This window comes from Solanum pennellii, chromosome 2 (genome assembly GCF_001406875.1).
Source record: "Solanum pennellii chromosome 2, SPENNV200".
In the NCBI taxonomy this organism is placed as follows: Eukaryota; Viridiplantae; Streptophyta; class Magnoliopsida; order Solanales; family Solanaceae; genus Solanum; species Solanum pennellii.
The window spans coordinates 51,035,072-51,058,125 of record NC_028638.1 but is presented as its reverse complement, the minus strand read 5'-3'; the positions used below and the strand labels follow the sequence as shown (position 1 = coordinate 51,058,125).

At 27.3% G+C, this 23,054-nt stretch overlaps 2 protein-coding genes across 2 annotated transcripts; both read left to right on the top strand.

Moving 5' to 3' along the window:
- The first annotated feature begins 3,482 nt into the window (after nucleotides 1-3,482).
- LOC107008954 (chaperone protein dnaJ 11, chloroplastic) lies at nucleotides 3,483-4,271 on the top strand. Its single transcript, XM_015208179.2, has one exon. It carries the CDS (start codon nucleotides 3,541-3,543, stop codon nucleotides 4,090-4,092), a length of 552 nt encoding a protein of 183 aa, XP_015063665.1. The 5' UTR covers nucleotides 3,483-3,540; the 3' UTR covers nucleotides 4,093-4,271.
- An 11,338-nt stretch (nucleotides 4,272-15,609) lies between these two features.
- On the top strand, nucleotides 15,610-16,693 carry LOC107010130 (probable pectinesterase 30). Its single transcript, XM_015209384.1, has 2 exons — nucleotides 15,610-15,934; nucleotides 16,026-16,693. The coding sequence occupies exons 1-2, from the start codon at nucleotides 15,610-15,612 to the stop codon at nucleotides 16,691-16,693; spliced, it is 993 nt and encodes a 330-aa protein (XP_015064870.1).
- Nucleotides 16,694-23,054: the final 6,361 nt, after the last annotated feature.

Genomic DNA, 23,054 nt, shown 5'->3' with positions numbered 1-23,054 from the left:
TGGGTATATGCTCCACTTAAAATTTATTTTAATACTTTGTGAGTGGAAAAAAAAAATTATAACTCTCCCATCCAAGTTGATTGGTAGTTTGCAAAACAAAAGTCCTTTAAATATTACAAAAATGGTCTATTTAATTTCACTGGATGTTGCATCATCAATTAGCTAATAGTTGCAAGCATTATATGACTTTTAAGTCTTCTTTTTTGGTGCTTGCATGTGTTGTCCATATCTAGAACCATTTTTTTTCTTCCATGAGATGATTTTGACAGGTTTTCTGGAAACAAATGGTGATCACAAATTTTAATGCATGTATAAAATAATTGATAGTTTAAAAATTTTGTCTTTATTTTTTTAATTTTGTGGGTATAAGATAAATTTGTTTGATTTTTTCAATGATGTTTTATAATTGATTGATAGAACTCTTTGTTATGAATTAGCAGACACTAGATAACAAATAAGAGTAGTTGTCTATGTCCATTATGGTTTGATAGAGATATGGATCACTCTTATCTTTAAACATAATTTTCTTTAAGTGGCGTACCGTTTGGGACATGACTTAGTATTATTATTTTAGAGATAAATCTTCATAAGTGATGAATTATTGGTTAATCACATGGGAGCTGCAATATAAGTCAATAACTGAACGATCATGTGTTGAGAAGCCAAGGATTTAAGCTATATATATTATTATTATTAATAGTGTAAAAGATTGTAAATATTGATTTATACTAGCATATTAATATTATTTTTTAAATCAAATTATCATTTAATATTCATTTTAAAAATTAAAATTCTGGAACTTATAACTTAATTGCCTGAGTATTTTATAACAGTAACACATGAAACTTAAACACATAAATCATAATACATACAAAACAGTGACACCAGATTAAGGATAAAGGAATACTTCTTACTCAAAGAAAATTGACAATTTATGTTGGTTCAATTTACCAATTGTCAACGTCAATATTCCACTCTCCAAGAAGAAATTACTCCCTTCAACCAATATTTGTTCATTATTTATTCGACAGATCTCGTAAGAAACAATAAATAATAGAGATAATATTACTCTCTTTGTTAATTATTTTCTCTCTCCCTAATTACTTGTTGACTTTTGAATTGACATACCTATTAAGAAAAAAAATTTATATAGTGAATTTATCGTTTTACCCCTATTAATTATGAAGTGGATGAATTAAAAACTTAAATTTTTTGAGAAGTTCTACATTTTTCAAAATAATAAATTGAAGGTATAATAGAGAAAAAAAGAATTGTCTTTTCTTAATCTGTCAAAATAGATAAGTAATTAGGGACAACTAAAAATGAAAAGTGGACAAGTAATTAGGGACACAACGTACTTATCTATTTTGAATAATCAATAAAGGATAATTTTTTAAACCTACTACACACTCATTTAATTACTTTGGATAATGTATAATTTCTTGAAAATTTTAAGTGTTGGAATGTATGCATCTACTTACTTGGATGGGACCAGGTCTTCAAGACAAGTCCTCAAGACAATAATAATCAACAAGTAAGGAACAAATGCAGAAGTAAAGATCACAATCAACTTTATGTGGAAATCTCCCTGCTCAAGGGAGGAAAACCACAACTTGTTCTCAACATGACTTTTCAAAACCACTTCTACTAATCTTTAACAAGCAAAAGTAAAAGTCGGTACAAGACAAGAGATTAACATACTAATCTCCATACTAAGTAATACTCCCTATCACTTAGCTGAGCATGAGTAGATACAACACTGCTCTCTATACTGATCCTACCTGATTACTATAGACTTGACGTAAAAGCCGAAGTTACCTCTAACCCAGCCCTTACAATGATTCATCCAAGTTTGAAACGTTTCTATCACAGTTGAAACGAATCCTACAGTAAAAGAACAATTACAAGCAAACAAATACAGCAAATACAAAAAGCAATAAATGTACTTCGATCAGTTTCCTTGCTGTTCTTGAAGCTTGAAGATTCTCTCTTTTCGAACGAATGATTAATGTTGTGGTTGGTTGTTTGATATATACTATGAAAAGTTATTATCCATCAAACAAACAACCTAGTCGTCCTTGATTAGTGAAATACTCTGCTGCTTCACCAATCTTCCTGACACAAACAACTTTTACAGTTGTCCAGCACTTTAGTGAATGAACGAGCTTTCAACTCTGCAAAGGACCAGGTCCCTACACTTGTGAGGAGATCATCAAAATATCTAGAAGCACTAAACTCATATTAAGTCTTCAATTTAGACAATTCATAATTTATAGGAGTAAAATGATTAACTCACATTATTTTTTTAATAGGTGTGTCAATTTAAACATGACAAGTAAATAGTGACAAAGGTAGTACTATTTTATCCTTTGACTTTATTGAAAACATGTGTTAAATGATACTACCTCCGTCTCTAATTACTTGTTCACTTTTCTTTTTATAGTTGACCCTAATTACTTGTCTATTTTGACAAATCAACAAAGAATTTTTTTTTAACCTATTATACCCACAATTAGATGACTAATTACTTTGAAAAATGTAGAACTTTTCACCCACTTCATAATTAATAGAGATAAAATGATAAATTCACTACGTCATTAATTATTTCTTAATAGGTGTGTCAATTCAAAAGTGGACAAGTAAAAGGAACAAAAGAAGTAAATAATATTTAATGAAAAAAGTAAAATAGATAGAAAAGATAATTATCTCTAGACCTTCTAAACTAAAAATATTATTAAGCAACTATTTTTATCATTGAAATATGAATTATCAGAAACACACCTTTTGTTGTCAAATTATGGTTAAAGCATTCAATCGATGATTTTTTTTGTCCTTGAATTTTAGATGAAAAGGTAAAACCATGAACATGAGATTTGAACTATTTTTAAACAATTTTACTCAATCTATATTTTAAACAAATAAAAAACAATTTAAAGAAGTGAATAAGACAACGTTAATGTTAATGAATTAATAGACGTGAGCGGCGGTGGAAAATGATATGGATTATTGATGTCTTGTGGTCAGCTTAAAGAGTGTGGACCCACTTCCCTTTCAACGGTTTATAACCATTCCAATTTTAAGATTTTAATATTTTTGATATTTTCATCAAAAGTCACAAGTAGCAGTAGCTTAAGCGCATATAAAAAAATTAAAATATCAAACCCAGGAATTTTCAGAAACAGTAAAAATGTTAATAATTTTTAATACTTTTAAAATCATTCTAATCCATTCATTTAACCTCTCAAACGAGACAAAAACATAATATGTGGATATTGACAACGAACTGAGGACTCACTTGATGAATTGGATAAGCAGAAGTGATGACTCACCAAATACATAAAAACGGATAAGCCTTCCTTCCATAACTTCTTTGTCCACATAATTGCATAATGGCCCCTCCATTATTTACTTATCTTTTTGGTCCCCCAAACCTTTTTTACATTTCAGTTGAAATTTATCCCATTCTTCTATATAACTTCAGCCCCTTCGCCTTCTCTTGACTCATTACACTCCACACACACACCAAAAAGAAAAATAAACATGCCCATGATATCTACTACTTCTCCTCGTTCGTTTCTTCAAACTCCGCCACCGCCGGTGAATATATTTTCCTCCGGCGATAATTCTCTTCCATCACCGTCTTCCGTCAGATTCCGGCAGTCCGGTAACTTCACCACCGCAGCAGCAGCGGCGGCGACTTGTGCTTCCGTCGAAACTGAATCTACCACGTCAAGGTACTCGACGCTGCCTTCTGACATTATCCATGCTTCTCCGGCGTCTTTCTACGAGATTCTAGGGATTCCGATCGGCGCTACGATCCAGGAGATCAAGGCAGCTTATCGGAGATTAGCTAGGGTTTGTCATCCTGATGTGGCGGCAATTGATCAGAAGGACACGTCGGCGGACGATTTCATGAAGATTCATTCTGCCTATTCTACTCTTTCGGATCCGGATAAACGTGCCGATTATGACCGACGCCTATTCCGGAGGCGCCGGAACGTCAATTTATACTCCGGCGGCTGTTCTCCTTCAGCAATGTCGGCATTCACCGGCTATACTACCCGTAACTGGGAAACAGATCAGTGCTGGTAGCTCTCTCCATCATTTGAAGCCTGTTGTATATTTTTCTGAGGCATAGTGGGAAAGAGATTTTTAAAACGGAAAAAAAAATTTAGCTTAGATTTGCTATGTTTTACTGTTATCTTATTAGAGTTTCTACTTGTATATGCTGATTAATACTAACATGAATTTCAAATCTCAGAATTCCACTACTCGTGTGGTCCTCTTTCCCTTTCTCTAATTATATATATATTTTCAAAAAAAAGTAAGGCTACAATCCCTCCGATAAGAATATTGATTCGATAAGAGCTCTTTTTTAATTTTAAAAAATTGCTCAATGACCATTCTCGTCGATATTATTGCCTAACATCCAAACCTCCGTGCTTTTACATATTTCCGTTATAATAACTTGTTTTTTAAAAAAAAAAAAAGAAGAAAAAGCTAATCTTTAAATCCTTGTCAAAATCAATGCTGGTAATTTCTTCTTTTCACCAATAAATAAAAGTAAAAGTAAACACTCTGCAAAAAACTTAAATAGTACCCCTGTGAGGTTGATTGATTCATCTGATGTAAATTCAAGCATAAAAATTAAAATTTTTTGAAAGCAATCTAACATATTCTAAAAGCTCTATCATCTATTAAAAAAGGTTCGTGATTAGTAACTAGTTAAGTAAGTATAATTAATCAAAAAATCATAGTGTTATGAATTTAATACGGATACGTCCAATTGAATTTTATGTAAATCCTTGTGAACGCAAAACTGGAGGCTGCCACTAGGTTGTGTCTCTTGTAATGTAGTGGAGTTTTAAAGTTTTATCAAATTGGAATAATATTTTAATATGGATATGTTCGGATAAACGGATTGCACTAAAAGCAGTCCCTACTGGAGGATGCACTCTTTGTTTCTTGTAAGTAACTTATACTCCGTCCTCTCGTATTAAATGATTCATTTTAAATTTATATTATATAAGATAGTTGATTCTATTAATTTAAATTTATACTTCATCTATATTGATAAATATCAGCATAATTTCTCAAAAACATAACGCTTATGGATAGAATCATTAAAATAGATACAAAGTATTTAATAAAAAAAATTATTTTTACTTATCACTTTTAACATATCAAGAATTTTTTTTTATTTTATCATATTTTATCCTAAGCATTATATATTTATTCTCAACAGACATTTTTAAGTGTTAAAAATAAACATCATTTAATAGGAATAGTTTGGTAGAATATCAATTTCAATAATTAGTTTTTTGTTGGACGTGCCAGGTCGATAGTAACAAGTAAAAGTTAACAAAATACTTTTACAAAATTGTTTAGTATAGAAATAAATTGAATTTTTTTGAATAATTTTATTTGATTTAGAAAATGGATAAATAAGTTGGGACATATATTTTTAATGAAGTGATTAACTAATATAAAACTAGTAACTAAAAAGCAGGGACTAATGGACTATCATAAAAATGTGGTGTATTGAATACCATTTTGTCTCATATTAGATGGATATATTGTATTTTACACGATAATTTAAAAATTATTAATAAATTGATCAATTTAACTATTTTGCCCTTTGTTTATATTCGTTAGCCTCTTGAAAAAAGAAATTCTTAAATCTTCAAAATTTTGTTTAAAGTTTAAACTTCCGAATACTATTAATAGTTGGATAAAATAGAAAGAATTGAATTTATTCTATCTTGATTTAACCAGCAAGTGATCAAATAATATGAGATAAATATTTTTAATAAAATATTCATCTAATAAAAGATGAAGATAATAATATTATTTTATTCTTAATTAGCGTATTTGATCGTGAATCATGAGAATGAAAAAGAAAACTAAACAAACCTAATACGATAATTTAGATGAGTTAAAGCTCCAAGATTTTGAAAAGAAAAAAAAAACAACTAAAAATGGGAATGGGGGCAAAGTCTCTGACTTTAAACTCACACTTGAGATGGACATAGCAAATGGTGACATAATTTTGGTTTTATTAGCTACAATTTATTTACGTGACATATTTTTATTTAATTAATCGATAATTATTTTTTATCAATTCTTCATTTAAAATTCTTATTTTGATGTTTAAATATAAGAGAATAATTTTATTTTTTTTTATAAAAATCCTCTTTTAAATATTTTGTATGAATCGAACAACACATGAATTGGGTAAGATAAAATTTGGTAGGGTAGCTATATGTTTGGCCCTTTGCATGATCTTATTAATGTTTGGCCGATGTGAAAAGACAAAGGTACTTCCCTTGTGAATTGCGATTAATTAGATTTGCTTTGTGTGTGACTTGTTTATTATTGAAATTTAACCTATATAAATTAGGACAGATCAGTCACAAAGACAATAAAATTATCCGGACAGCTGCTAAGTAATGTTCAATCATTTGCATCAAATAATTGCGGTTATATATAAAGTTTATAATACATTATCCTAATCGGTTCATCAAACTTTAAAAAAATATCACCTCTTAAACCAAACAGAGAATTATAAGGGACATAACAGACTTGCTAGAGAATCTAGCTGTGACTAATTCTTCATTTAATATAAGAAAAAATTGTAGGTAGATATGTGGCAGTTCCAGGTTTAATCTCCATTTTAAACTATTTATGTAATTTTGATTTATCATGAATTTACAAAAAAAAAATAGTAATTTTTTTTAAAAAAAAATTATGATCCTGAGAAATCGTGATTTTTCTTTTATTTTTTTTATAATGGATATCGAAAAGATCAAAGTAGTATAATACTAATAGGGCTCCATAACAACTTATATATATTTAATTCGCTATACATATACAATTGAAGTGAATTGTAAAAAACGAGAAAGAGAGAAATTATATACAATTTTAATTGTAAAGGCAGAATTGAATTGTATAAAACGAGAAAGAGAAATTATATACAATTTTAATTTGTATAAAACGAGAAAGAGAGAAAGGCAAAAAGAGACTTGTGTAGGGAATATACAATTGAATTAAATTATATAAAACGAGAAAGAGAGAAAGTAAACACAATTTGAATTTGGATAAAACGAGAAAGACAAAAGAGACTTGGGCAAGGAAATATTTGTGTTGTATAATTATAAGTGTATAGGACGAAGATATATGTATTTGCATGCGTTTATACAATTTTCTCTCGCTTTATACAATTTAAAATACAATTTATACAATTCTATTATATAAAGCGAGAGAGACGAGCAACGGGAATAAGCGAGCCAGAGAGGGAGAGTGGCGAGCGAGAATATAAGGTAGAGAGAGACTGACAAACAGTTTGTTGTGAAACACAAATAAATAAAAGGGTAGCTACTATATTTATTTTATGTTATTAGTTTGTCATTCTATACAAATAAATAAAGTTGTTGCTTGCTAAACGTAAAGTGGTAGTTACTAATTTTGCTTATTACTGCACTACAACAAATAAATAATTTTGTAATTATATAACAATAATAGTATAATTATTTTTTTAATTATATTTAATAATAATAATAATTACAATATTTATAACAAATATTTTTTTATATATATATCACTAAAAACTTAAAAACTTTAAATTACTTCATTTACTACTCAATATTTTTTTAAGACGATATATCATAATAAACAAAAAAGTATATGACACTATACCTACAAGTTGATTACATTATACATTATTATTCAACCGATAAAAGGTAACATGGGCTGTCTTGATTCTCTACCGGCCATTAATAATTATTTGAGTATCTGACCTTTCTATTTCTTGCACCAGAAATATTCAGTGGGGACACCATCTTATCGTTAAATTGTCACACAAATTTGACAAAGTTCTTAAAGAAAAAATACAAGTACTGAAATATTTTTTCGGATAAATTTAATCTTGCATAATAATAATGAGTAATATGATAAAATCATGATCATACCCGATAATTGATATTAGTATTTTAAAAGAAGAATTCGGTATGTTCAGATATGCGTAGACTTACATTATTTAGCAGTGATCAATTAGTATGTATTCTCAAAATATTGAATTATTTAATCATAATTTGTTAATTTGACGAGCAAATAATAAAATATCTATCATAATAAGCGTTAAGTTGTGATGCCAATTGCAGGCCCCCTATTACACAGTGCCGTACCCATAGTGTCGAGTCATATCCTTTCGTCAAAAAATTATATTTTATTTATATATTAAAAAAATTATATTTTATTTATATATTAAATTTTGATTTATTAAATGCATATGTAAGTATGGATAACTTTAGACACAAATTAAACATTTAATTTAATAATTAAAATATTATAAAAATTCCTTAAAATCATGGATTTAATTATACCATCCTCATAATTATTTTTTCTACTACAACTATTAATACTCCTTCATAATAATTCTACGTCCGCTACTCTATTAAATATCAAAATAAAATATTTAGTTAGTTAGAAAGATGCAGCCCCTCGACACATAAAAATCTCCATAATTAAAGGAATTAATTAGCTGGAGCCATTATAATTCTTTTATTCTCTTTTTCTAGATCCATGCAACTTGCAAGATAGCACTGCAAATTTTCTAGAAGCTTGAACTTCTGTTTAAAAAATTAAAACAAAAGAATAAAATGATTGTGTTTATCTAGTTTATTTTGAATTGGAGCAGTTAATATGAGATAGGTCTATTAGGTCAGTCTGGTTTAGTTCGTGATTTGATAGGTGTGCGCTATGATTTTTGAAGCCTATTTAAAAAAATTACTTTTTAGCTCGGATTGAATGCGATTTGCGGGATTTGAGAAATAAAGATAAGATCGGCTCATGGGCTAAATAAAAATTAATCAAAAAATTAAAAAAATAGAACATTAAAAAAAAGTCTACAGTAAAATCTGATTAAAGTTTGAAATATTTACATTTTAAATACAAATTATATTTATAAAATATGTACTACATAAAATAAAAAAATTCTTAAAATTTATAGAGAATCACTACATAGGCCATAACCTGTAGAATATTGCCAGTTTTTGTATTTTATTATCATTAAAAAATAATTAAATTAATATTTCTATTTGGCTAGTTATGTTTGTATTTGAAATTAAACTTAATAAATACTATATAAATAATTTTATTTGTATATTTGATTAACAAATAGTAACTCTAACCTTATTTAGTATTGTCTTGTCGATTTTTATTATAACATTTTAAAATTATAACTTAATTTTAAAAATTATAATTTAATTTTAAAAATTATAAAAAGAGGACTAGCCCAGCGAAAAAGCCCGTAGCCCATGTACCTGCGCGTCGGGCCGATCATTTTTTGATTTACACAAAATACGGGGTAGCCCGACCTGTCCCGTCAAATTGCAAAGTCAAGGCGGACCCACTTTAGACTAAGGGGTGTCAAGCGATACCCTTCGTGTCGGAAATTACATTGTAGGTACAAGTCAAATTTTAATTTAATAAATATATATATGTGTATTGACACCTCTTGATAGAAATAAAAAGTCTAGTCTAGCGGTTAAGGGCTGCAAAAACTCCTCAATGTTGGGTGTTAAAACCCCATTAGGCTCGTATGTATGGATTAGTTCAAATAAAATGGACAAGTCCATATTGACAACTCTATTTTGCACTATTGTAATCTTTTTTTTTTCTAGTTTATTATAATCACTATATATTCCTGAATATTTTATATTTATAATTTTCCCTTTTTAAAAATAAAATAAAATTGTATACTATGTTTAAAAGAAAATAATAAATAGAAGGGGAACTTTCATAAAGACGGATGAATGAGTAGAGTAAGTCATAATCTACAATTACTTCCTTCGCTCCTCTTTACTTGTCAAATATTTCTTAATTTATATCTGTTTTTACTAGTCATTTTTTGACAAAATAATAAATGAGAATTTATTTTTTCCTTTTATACCTTCAGTTTATTTGCGACCCTATTAATAAATAATGATAAAATGATAAGCTCACTACATCAATTAATATTTTCTTAATAAGTATTTTTAGTTAAATTTTGACAATTAAAAAAAAACAAAGGGTTATTAATTAAATTATATAATCCACGAAAACCCCTTTGAAATTGAAAGTTTTCTATAAATGATGACGAATGTAATATGATCAGTCATATTTTTGTTTATAATAAAATACGACTAAATAAGAGAAAATCAATTTAATCCCTACAAATTCTCTATCCTCGTAAAATACTTAATTGTCATGATTCTTTTTTTTAGTGAAAATTATAAAATAAAAATTGACTAACACTTCGTAATGTATGTTTTCATTATATTGATATATAACAAATTATAATTTATAATACTTTCTAAATAAATTATGAATATTTTATTTTTTTGATTTAAAATATTAAATTAATATAATCTAATTTCACTTTAAAACTAATTAAAATAACTTTTGTAAAGCATCGTATAAAAAATTAAAAGTGGACAATGGAAAAGTGATGAAGCATTACTGAGGATAGTAGTGTATCATGTTCATTTTCATAAAATAATATTATCTATCATACTCAATATATATTATTGTTTGAAAAAAAAAACTTTTAACTTATGAAAAATAAATTATTCACAAACAAAATATGAAGAAATATAATTTTATTGATAAAATAAAATGAGTATAATTATGTTTCTCTCTCAATTTTTCTCTTTAAATTTTCTACATTATTCAAATGTTATTCGTAGCGTCTTTTTCGAACTATAGGCTAATTGAAAAGTATACAATAAAGCTATAAAAAGTCTACACTGGCTATAGACTATAGCTTGTGTAAAACCATAGAAAGTATACACTACATAAAAAATGATTATAGTGTCAAGTATTAACACTCTTTGCATATGTTCCTAAAGTCTTTAGCGACATTATTTCTATTGACACTTAACTAATATCGGTAAAAACTTTAGCACTCTTACTAATGTCAATATTTAATGCCGCTAAAAGTTATTTTTGTTATATTGACACTGACTATAAATTATAGCTTGTTAGAAATCACAGTAAATATATATTGATTATACAATATTACATACCTATACATGAGTTATACACCGGATATACATTTCGAAAATTGTCAGCCCAAAAGTCATAGAAAGCCCAAACTTTTACCTTTTGGGGATTCACTAAGTCCATTGTCAGGCCCGTATTCATTAATTCTATATATATTTACTTTGTAAAGTAACCCAGTTGTATGACCCAGATTAACATCAAATAATGGAAAACATAAAAAAATTTACTAGTTTATGAGCTAATTATTTAGCTGCATTATAGTTGTAATATCACGAATTTAACATACTTTTAGTAGTTAATTATATTCTTGACACACCTTCTCAAGTGTAGGTCTGATTATATTTTGGATAAATTTTCACATAGTTTTAATATGAAATTATAATTTATCCCTCTTTGGTTTGTAACTACATTAATTCCTTAAAAAGTAACACAAATCGAATATATTAATATATAGTTCAGATGCATTAAAGAATATCTTGGATACATTATAACATAAATTGGATACATAATATGTAGCTTAGATACATTAAAAACTAGTTCAGATACATTATAAAATAAATTGGATACATTAAATATTGGCTCAGATACATTAAAGAAATAAGGAAATTTAGAGATTTTTAGAAACAGAAAGGGGTATTGAAAATAAGAGAAACATAAGACGTGTGTTTCCGTAATTTTTCCTTTTATTTTCATTGGCCAAGCACTTGATTTTTTTTTAATATGGGTGACAGTAAGATTCAATCCAAGAAACTCCTACCCGCTCTGATACATGTTGAAGTGTGTAATCATCTCATGTAAAAGTTTAAGCTTTTAGATGAAACATAATTTTTATTGTTAATTATATTCTAAACAAAAATAGGAGAAAAGTGTTCTAGATATACCGAATACAAGGGGATTCACAAGTATCTGGGATACATAATAAATTCCATTCGTCTCTCTTCCATCTCACTCGTCACTCTCCTATGTATCTGGATACATAGCAAATTTCGCTCACTTCTTTCTCTATTTTATTATATTGTAGCAAAAAAAATACATTTATATAGATATATTTTCCTGAATATATATAAAGAAACTCTCAATTAATATTATAAGATACATAATTTTTGAAAAGTATAGGTAACAATACAATATATATTTTCCTCAATCTACTGTAGAAAACTCTTAATTAATGATAAAATACACAATATTTGAAATATATAGGTAACATTACTATATATATTTTTCTCTAATGATAAGATTTAGGAAAAAATAGTAAAGTAGTCATAATTTCTAACTTAATTAGTAAAAACATTTACACTTTAAAATATTTAGTCAAAATGTTAAAATGTCAATATGTTAAAAATAATTTGTAAATACTATTATTTGTCTTTCCTTTTTTTTTTTCCACAAAAAAGTCCAACATTAAATATATTCACTATCAAACTTCTCTAGACTTTAATACCATTAAATTTATTTTCATCTTTAAGATTTTCAATTTTTTTTTCTCTTTACCATTTTCACCATTATTGTCTCTCATTGTTGAAGAAGAACTAATTATTCAAGTTCATATCAATTTGTTCAGATCTATCGATCAATTCAAGAAATCTCTCAATACATAAAGGTATTTTCGTAATCATCTTTTATTTTTGCGAGATTTCATAAGATTTTGTTTTCGAAATAAAAATTATGTTGAATTTTGGATTGTATGTATTGCAATTTTTTCGTCATTTTTTTTATTATAATATGAGTTTGTTAACATACTCACCAAATATTTATGCATTTCAGAATTTTAGTATTTGAAAAACTATTTTTATGATTTTATTTTCATATTTGAGATTTAGTAGATTGTAATTTGTAGTAAGCCACAAAAGCATTCATACATAATATATTGTTTGATTTTTTTTATATATTCATATTTAATAATTTCAAATTTTTGCTTATAAGGTTATAAATCAGAAATAAATACAGATTCAGATTTGAATTTGGTGAAAAGAATTGAAAAAAAGAAACATAGCAGACGAAGAAGAAAGAGAGAGTCAAAGAAAAAGGTTGCGAAATTGTATTCATATCAGAATAATATTCATATTAATTTTTATTTGTCAATGATTTTTCTTTTACTTGTCATTTGTATTTTTATTAAGAATATTGTATTTCTTTTTTATTTGTAGTCATTCAAATACGTATCTTATATGAATTTGTATTTTTTAAGCATAGATGTATCCTATTTTTTAACAGTCAATTTATATTTTTTTAGAATATTGTATTCTGATTATATCATTTTCACTATGTATGCTATCTCATATGAATTTGTATTTCTTAAACATATATGTATCCTGTTTTTCAACAGTTAATTTGTATTTTTTTTAGAATATTATATATTGATTATATTATTTTACTATGTATGCTAAATGTTTTCCAGAATCTTGTATTTTTATTTCTTTCATAGTCAATTTATATTTATTTTTTTAGAATATTATATCCTTCCTCAACAAATTTATTATTTTCCACCAAGTATGCTATTTCCCCCCAAAAATCTTGTACCCTTTCACAAATCATATTCATACATATTGAGATACATGTATATATATATATATATATATATATATATATATATATATGGTAATCAAGTAATACAATTTTGATCACCGGAATATAATTTGTAGTTTGAAAGAAAAAGATTAATTTTAATTTGAATGGTAAAAGTGAGCACATAAAATGTAAAAATATTGGTATACAATTAAAATAAAAATATAACAAAAGAAAGTTGATCTAATATAATGAAAAAGGAGTTTTTTTTGAAATTGTTAATGATGAGAATTTTAAGTGATATGTTCCTTCTCTAAAAATTATTATCTCACTTTTAAATCATACTACTTTTTGGTATTTTATATATTATTATACAATATTCTAAATAAAAACTAGCATAAATAGAAATACGAATAAAATACATATTGAAATAAATACGAAATACAAAATTTTAGAAGAAACAAATAAATACACATGAAAAAAATATATGAATAGAAATATGTTTCTTAAATAACTATAAATTCATTTGACATAGCTATTAGAATGACTAATAAAAAAAGATTAAGATTATGGAGAGAGAAAAAAAGAACAAAGTTTGAGTTTTATTTTAAATGTAACAGATGAGAAAATTAAGTAATCTTTACCTTTTTTTTTTGAAATATTCTCTCCCTTGATTTTCTACCTTTTGTTATTAAATAATTCTATTCTTTAAATAAAAACAAATAATAAAAATATAATTAAGATACATAACAAATTAAAATTTTGACATTTTTACTAAATATTGAAAGTGTTGCTAATAATTCCTCTTAAATGTTAAAATATTGACATTTTGAAAAATTTCCATTTATAACATTTGGAAAGTGTAGGTAACAATACAATATAGAGTTATTATGGAGTATGTAAACGTTAGGAAATCTATAAGCTCATCCTGGTCTTCTACAATTCCGAATTTTGGTTAAATCTATACTTATCTATGTGAGTTTTCGAATTTTATGGTTTAAAATAACTTTGTTTTTATTGTAATTTTTTAATTTTTTTAAAAATAATTTTAGTTATTAATATTAAGACTTATAATAGTTTCTATGTGGTTTTTAAATATATGATTTTATTCCAAAAACTTAAGAAGATCTCCAAATTCATTGTCAAAGATGTATAATATGCATAATTGTAAGTTGCTACTTAAAACTCGAAGATATTACTATTATTTTTGAATTGACCTGTAATTACTGTTAAATAGATCCACTTTGACATTATCAGTCAAAATTTAATAAATCTTTTGCAAGTTTGACTTTATAGTAACATGTACTATGCATCTAAACCGTTACATCTAAAAATCAAAAATAATAAGTACATATTTAATAAATCAATTTGACTTTTATCACTTGTGCCCCTATATAATGAAGATGAAGGACTATGCAATTTCATATTCACCTACAAATGATTCATCATTTTTTTATCATCACATTTATATCTGTAAATTCACAATGTATTATTTAATTTATCATCAATCAATTATTTTTATCTTTTGAATAGACACCAACATAAGCATCCATCAAAGTTTGTTAATTTCGTGGTAAGCTAATGCTAATTATTTCAGAACAAATCCTATAGTATTAGTTCAGATATATTAGATATTTAGCCATTATTGCGAATTTTTCTCTACTAAATCAGTTATCTATTTTAATGTGTGTTCCAATTATTTTTTTGGGGGGATGCTGAAGAATTATAGAGGCAGATCTATAATTTAAATTAAATAGATTCAACTATTGAGATTTTCTTCTTTATCTAATATTTTTTGAGATTTTTTTACATATATAAGTATAATTTATATCGAAAGCTATGAATTCAGATATAAATTATAGCAATTCTATACTAACAATGTTTTCGGTATTAATGAAAAATATTTTTTTAAAAATCATTTTCACTAGAAAATAATTATGATAGTGTTTTATCTCTAGAAAATTACTTTTTTTTTTCAATGAACCAAACACATTCTAAATTAGCATTCAATTGTCTAGTTTATGGATCTTAAATATATGTTTTTTTGTTAATGTAGGAAAAAGAATGTCGATGGAAGGTAAAGAGAGAGTAATTTTGTCAATCATTATGATGCTATGGTGGGGTGCGGGGAATTGTACGGCGTTCGATTCAACAGTTGCACAAGATGGTTCTGGCGATTACAAAACAATTACCGAAGCAGTAATTGCAGCACCGAAAATGAGTACAAAAACATACTTTATACATGTCAAAAAAGGAACTTACAATGAAAACGTCACTATTCCGAATGAGAAACCAAACATAGCCCTTGTTGGTGATGGTATGGGCGTCACAATAATTTCAGCAAATAAAAACAGCAAACAGTATCGAACGCCTAATACCGCCACATTAGGTAAATCTATGCATAATAATAACATCAATCGTGTTTTTAATTCATAAACTTTTGAGTGTCTAACAACGTTTTAAAATTTGAAAATGAACAGAAGTATACGGCAGTGGTTTTATTGGGATTTCGTTGACAATCAGAAATACTGCTGGACCAGAAGGTGGTCAAGCAGCTGCATTAACAATTGCTCCTTTTAAAGGCTTTACTTCATTTTATAAATGTAGTTTTTTGGGTTACCAGGATACAATTTTTTCCTCAGATACTTCATTTTTCAGAGAGTGTTTGATATTTGGTACAATCGATTTTATCACTGGTAGCGGACGTGCTATATTTCAAAATTGTCGTCTTAAAGCAAGGCCACCAATACATGGACAAGGAGTGAGAATACTTGCTCCAGGGGCTGGTAGCATTACTTCGAATCCGGGGTTAGTTCTTCAGAACTGTAACATATCAACTACAAGAGAATTTAACAAGACAGAAATTGAGAGTTTTTTAGGTTGGCCTTGGAAAAATGGAGGGAAGGCAGTAATTATGTCTAGTTATATTAGTGATTTTATTGACCCAAGAGGGTGGAGTGAAAATCCACAAGTGACGCAGATATATTTGGCGGAGTATAATAACAGGGGACCGGGGTCTGATACTAGCAAGAGAGTAGAGTGGTCTAAAGTTATCGACAAAACAGAGGCGACTAAGTTTACTGTTCGTAATTTTTTGCAAGGTGATAAATGGATCCCGAAAACAATACCATACGATCTTGATCTTTGATGTTGGTTGGTGATGATCGAGGAATGAATTCATGACATGTTTGCTTTTGATTCTTCAAAGAATATATTTGTAATTTTTTGAAGTTTATTGATGATAGGTCAAGAAAGCATATATCTTGTCACTTATACTCTTTCTATATGTTACTGGTATTCAATTTCTCATGAATTTAAGAATTATTAGACCAAAATGTTGATGCTAGTATTGTTGCTTTTACTATGAGTTTATCTATATCCTTGTAAAGCTTTGAGTTTTTTCTTTTCTTTTCGTCCCCTTTTTAGCTTAAGGATCAGATAGGTGAAAAAAGATGGTTGTTATAACCAGGCTTTGGGCTGGGAACTCATCTAGCATCTTTACTTATGCAGATTGCAAGCTTTGGTAAGTTATGAGAATAGCAAATGCTTCAATAACTTATGCATAATGGTTTTAGTAGGAGTTGATAATTTTTTTATTCATTTTTGCTAATAATGCAACCATCTTACGTTATTGAACCTAACTTACCTTCAAAAGTTAGATCATGAATCGAGAATTATTTAAAAATATTTAAGGAGATCATAACTTATTTCCCCCAACTAATATAGGACAATGTAGGACAAGCTGTTGAAATTCTGACCCCCAAAATTTGCCTAAGGAATAGGTTTATTCTATATGTTCCTTTGCAGATTACAACAGTTACTTTTTGTAAAACAAATAAATAATGACACAATATTTTATCGTGAAAAACCCCAACTCATAAGGATAAAAACCACGACCTACACCTCTGTAGGGTTTAACTCCACTTCATCAAATTTTGAACATCAACAACAGATTACAAGACTATATAACCTAAGGAATTATAAATTCTAATTCCTAGCTAAGAAATTATACTCTAATTTATAGCTACCCAACACACAAAACCCTCCGATTTTATATCTTCTAATGTTCTTCAAGTTCTGCAACTTGTCGAACAACTCCTACTCATAAAACTCAGATTGTAAACAAGACTCTGGAATACAATCTTACAACTTCTCACTTAATTCGCAACACTCCCCAAGTTAATATCAAAACTCTTGATAGTGTTTTGATTTTCTCTCTATGTAATTGCGCAATTTTTCTCAAGTGAAACTATCGTCCTATTTATAGGGAATTGAATCCAAAACCTATTTCAACAAGAAATCCTACTTCATGTAAGACTCCTCTTTTGTGTGGAACTCATAGTTCAACTCGAACTTGTCTTTAATTTTCTTTCTTGACTTTAACTTGATTTCCTTATCTGCTCATGCTTCCTACTTCATTTCAGATTTAAAATCACATTCACGTCATTATACTTTCTTCTTTGCTTCGGCTTTCTAGTTTGTCTAGCTTTCCTATTTGATTAAGAAAATTATCTTGCCTGCGAACTCCTTTGTGAAAGAAAACTTTTTGTACTGGTTTCTTGTCAAAAAATAATACTTCCACAGCTTTATAACTTCTAATTAATGTGGTTGACATTCTCCTTATCCAAGTCGGATTCGATCTGTAAAGAATACGTCGAAAAACTGTTTTTTTCATCTGTTTCTTTATTTGTCAATTATCAAAATCTTTCTCATTCTAACACAATCTAAGATTGTCTTGTACAATCAAGATCAAACAATTTAGAGGGTAAAAAGTTAAGCTTTTGCCGTGATTTTTTTACATTATTTTAAGTTTGTTTTCTTCAATAATGAAAACATAATCTTATTCAATATTTTGTTTATTCTTTCCTTAGAGGAAAAGTTGGAGATTTATAAATTGAAGATTCGTAAATAGAATCGTTAAGGTAAGGTCTAGCCCCCTTTACTTGTACTCTTCTTCGAAGGTTCTTTTATTTATTAATGAATGTTTCTTAGTTAAAAAAAAAGATTTGTATTCTCATAGCTCAACACAATAAATCCGCATTGTATTTGTTCAAAGAGTTCTGTTTATGGGGAGATTTTTCTCTCAACAATTTTAATATTTTTCTCTTATATTAGTTTTCATATAATAATATTTCATTTTCGTTAGGAGTATAAGTTTTTATCATCTAATTTAGGCGAAATGGTCTGATGGACCATTCTACTTGTATGCGTCTGTATTCTAGACCATTCTACTTGACTATTTGTTTACTGAACCCTTAAAATCAATGAAACTCTATGTTTTAAACCCTTTTAACCATTGCCAAACTTATGTGGCAACTTTATTATTCGGTTGGTACAAATGTGTGATGTCACGCATAAAAGGAGAGTGAAAGATCAAATTTTAGGCTAAAAATATTTTTTTTCTTTTTTAAAAATAGATTAAAAAGATAAAAAATAATAAAACTAACTTCTTTTTTTTAGTTCTTTTTCTTTTTCCACCCCGCCCATCCCCATTTCTTTTTTTCTTTCTACTCTCAAACCCCCAATTCTCTTCTTTCTCCCTTTCCGGTCCTTCCCAATTTCTTGTTTCTCTCTTCTTCTTTTTTTACATTTTCTTCCTTTTGGGAATAGAAATGAAATTGTATTGTTGTTGTAGATATGTATTTTTCTTTTATTTTTGGGATAATTTTATAATTTATAAAGTGATAAAAATTCAAAAATCTTGAAAGATCAAAAATGATTGTTGAATGTTTTTGTGAAATTAGGTGAAATGAGTAATTTAATTGTACACAAATATTTGAGTATATTGATATATTTTAGTGACTATTTGTTAACGTCAACGAGGAAAAGAGTTTTATGGTGGTCCAATTGGAAAAAAAGTAATACGATTAAAAGTTGTGAATGAAAGAAATTTCAAAAAAAAAAATCGAGTGATAATTGTTACTTATTTGGGAATGTAATGATACTAGTGGAAATGGAAGGTAGTAGTTGCATCTCTAATGTAAAATTTTAAAAAAAATGGAGAGAGGTGAAGGGATAAAGGAGGAATGAACTGAAAAAGAAAGAAAAATCAGAATTTTTTATAAAAGAAATCTTATTAAGTGATGTGTCATTTAAAATGTGATTGGATGATAATATGTCATTTTTGTCAAGTGTTTAAAGCTTCCACACATCGAAAGGGGTTTATTATGCTTAATTTCACTGAGTTTAAGGGTTCAATTGACAAATAATCAAGTAGATTGATCCAGAAAACAAACTCATACAAATATAAGGGTCTATCAGACCATTCCGCCTCTAATTTATCACTATTTTTTTTATAATTATAAACTTCCACATGAAACTCGTATCATTTTCCAATCCAATATAAAAAAAACATAATAAATATGGCGGGGACCCAGGTCCCAACATTGAGTAAATCAAGAAAAAAGTGACTTTAATACCCATATAAAAAAACACTCAACCTCAAATATAATATCATCTCCAACCGTATCTCCTATTTATTCTTTAAATATAGAGTTTTCTATTTTTATAAACAATTAATTTCAATTTAATTTTTTATTTTATTCTTTAAAAAGAAATCTTTGTTTCTCTCTGTAATTATTATATTTCATTCTTATTTTCTTATTTCTAAAATAAATCATTTCTTCTTTTTGCAAATAATCATTCTACAATCTTTACGTAATACAATTTTTTTAAAAAAAATTATATTTTATTCTAAATTTCTAAATAAAATAAATTTAATACTATCACAAAATTTATTTTAAGTTTTACATAAATACTTCAAAACTATTACGTTACTCTCATGAATGTTCTATTAATGTATTATGGAGTTCAAAATAAATATTTTTTGTCCTTATTTTATTGTGTGTAGCTAAAAATTATTTAACTTAACAATTTATTCTTACCCAATTATTTTGTGTACTAATTTACTTCCTCTATTTCATTTTGAACTGTTGCATCAAATATTTTCATACTCTTTTAAAAATGTAGTTTAATTATTTATTACTGTATATAAGTCTATAACATAAAAGTAGATTGTTTAAATTATCATGTAAATTTTGTGCATACTTTGTAACCAAAAATGATTATAATCCAAGTTACATATCTAAATGACAAAAAAAACAATTAATAAATTAAATTAGAAAAATTGTTAATACGGAATGGAAGTAGTATACTTATCAATAATATGTATTTAGATGTTATATTACTTAGAAAATAATTACAAATGTTAGAGACTTAATTTATACTCTTACATAATATAAATAATATTAAAATAAATTTAAATTACATATCTAAAGTGACCATTTATCTTTTAAAATAAAATAAAAAGATTATTAATTTGAGCGGAAATAATAACTTGTTGATAATATACTTTTAAATATTATATTACATTAGAAAATAATTACAAATAATAATGACTCAATTAGTAATATAATAGAAATAATATTATAATAGAGATAAAACGAAGATATCTTCTATGAGTTGAGGATCACCCAAAACAATATAAGTAGACAACGGTCTATATATTCAATGATTCTTCCCAATTAATAATGTTGGACATATATTCTTGTGCTTGTGGTCCAGCTATTTGTTGTAAGAATGTGATCATGAAAAAATAAAATACAGCTGAACTTTAATTGGAATACAAATTTATTCTACCAGAAACCAAGGGTTGTTAATTTTTCGAGTATAAATCTGTTTTTTTTTTCTTTTTCATGGCAGAATTTAATTTGTTTTTATTTACCCCGTGTTCAAAAGATATCCTTTCAAATATGCCATTGCTTGTGATGCTTCTTGGAAATATCAGAAGCAGAATGATGTCAAAATTGTACTAATACTCTCCATAACCAAGTACGATAAGCATATATTTGACACAATTTTCATAAGCATACTATAATTTCAAGGAAGAAAAATTGTTTTATTTTTACTTTTCCCAAAACCCAAAGAAGATTTTGCGTTTAGAGATTATTTGAAATGTAATTTACACTTCATCTCGCATTCTCAATCTCCTTCCTTCTTTGTTGCTTAGCCTCATATGAATCTGTTTTTTGTTTAATTTGTTCTTTCAGAATAGACCATTTTTGTACCTATTAATATCTGCCAGCAAAATAAAGTTGAAAAATTGTGATATCCTTTCACTTAACTGAAATTGCATTTATCAAACTTTTCACCTTTTCTTTTTTTGGTTGCTTTGGCATCGACAAAGGAATCTTATATGATATGTCAGGTGTGTATGTATTACTCCCTTCATTTTCCTTTTTTAGAACGAATTAAAAGAAAAGCTTATCATATCAATAGAAATAAAAGTATTGATATTCAATTATTTTTTGCAATCCCTTCCATATTAAGCAATATGTAATTGAAATTCATCGGGAGAAATGGCATCTCTAGATCACGTACAATTATTGCAATTTGTGTAACCAAATGTTACATCAATCTCCATCGAATATATTCTCCTTCTTCTAAAAGAAAAATTCGAGGCTCCAATATTTTTCATCAATCATCATACAGCTAGATGGAGAAAAAAAATAGTTGAACAGAATTATTTATGTGTGATAGAGGATGATACACGCATTAAGCCTAGTTAAATGTATGCACATTATTGGTAAAAGACATAGATTTCCCTCAAAAATTTATCGAGAAAAGTTAGTTACACGCTTTATCTATCATTTAGATTTCCCTCAAAAATTTATCGAGAAAAGTTAGTTACACGCTTTATCTATCATGATAATCTATTATACACATTTACAATTTATAGTGAATTTAATATCACCATGCTATGTGCAACACCATTCTCATAGTATGTGGTGTATTACACTCGCTGCCACATCAGCGCCATGTTAGAAATTGTAGTTTTAAAATATTTTTTTACTTTTTTTTTCTTTATTACTTAACTTTTATTTAATTAATTAGATTTACACTAATTAATTCCTAATTAATTATTAAAGTTCTCTAATAATTCTATCTACTTCATTACAAAATGGTAAAGAAGAAATTTTAGCAATGACCACCTAGAAAATTGTTGGCAATCTGGAGTTAATTCTGGAGTGAAAGAATTCTTCCATTCCAAAATGTACCCACAAGAAGGTTGCTTCAATTTCTTGTATTGATTGGTCATGGAAACTAAACTTTGATTGTTATTTGTTACGACTTGTAGTTGTAAATATTTTTCAGATTTGGGCATTGTTATTTTTCCATGTTCTTCGTGGAGATTTCTTAAAAAATAAAGATAATAGAAAAATAAGTTTCTTTACATTTTCAATAGATCACTCAATACTTAAAAATTCCATCAAAGCCCCACCGATTGAAATCTCCCAAAATTTAACTGCTTTTTGAAGTAATTTATTGGGATAATGCACAAATACCCCCTCAACCTATGCTCGAAATCTCAGAGACACACTTATACTATATTAAGGTCCTATTACCCCCCTGAACTTATTTTATAAGTAATTTTCTACCTCTTTTTGGCCTACGTGGCACTAGCTTGAAAAAAAAGTCAACCAGCGTTAGGCCCATAAGATAGTGCCACA

Excerpts from the sequence above, each read along its gene's own strand:
- LOC107010130 (XM_015209384.1), top strand. The coding sequence starts at position 15,610 with ATGTCGATGGAAGGTAAAGAGAGAGTAATTTTGTCAATCATTATGATG. Across the intron at positions 15,935-16,025 it reads GCCTAATACCGCCACATTAG|AAGTATACGGCAGTGGTTTT; the intron begins GTAAATCTATGC and ends GAAAATGAACAG.
- LOC107008954 (XM_015208179.2), top strand. The coding sequence starts at position 3,541 with ATGCCCATGATATCTACTACTTCTCCTCGTTCGTTTCTTCAAACTCCG.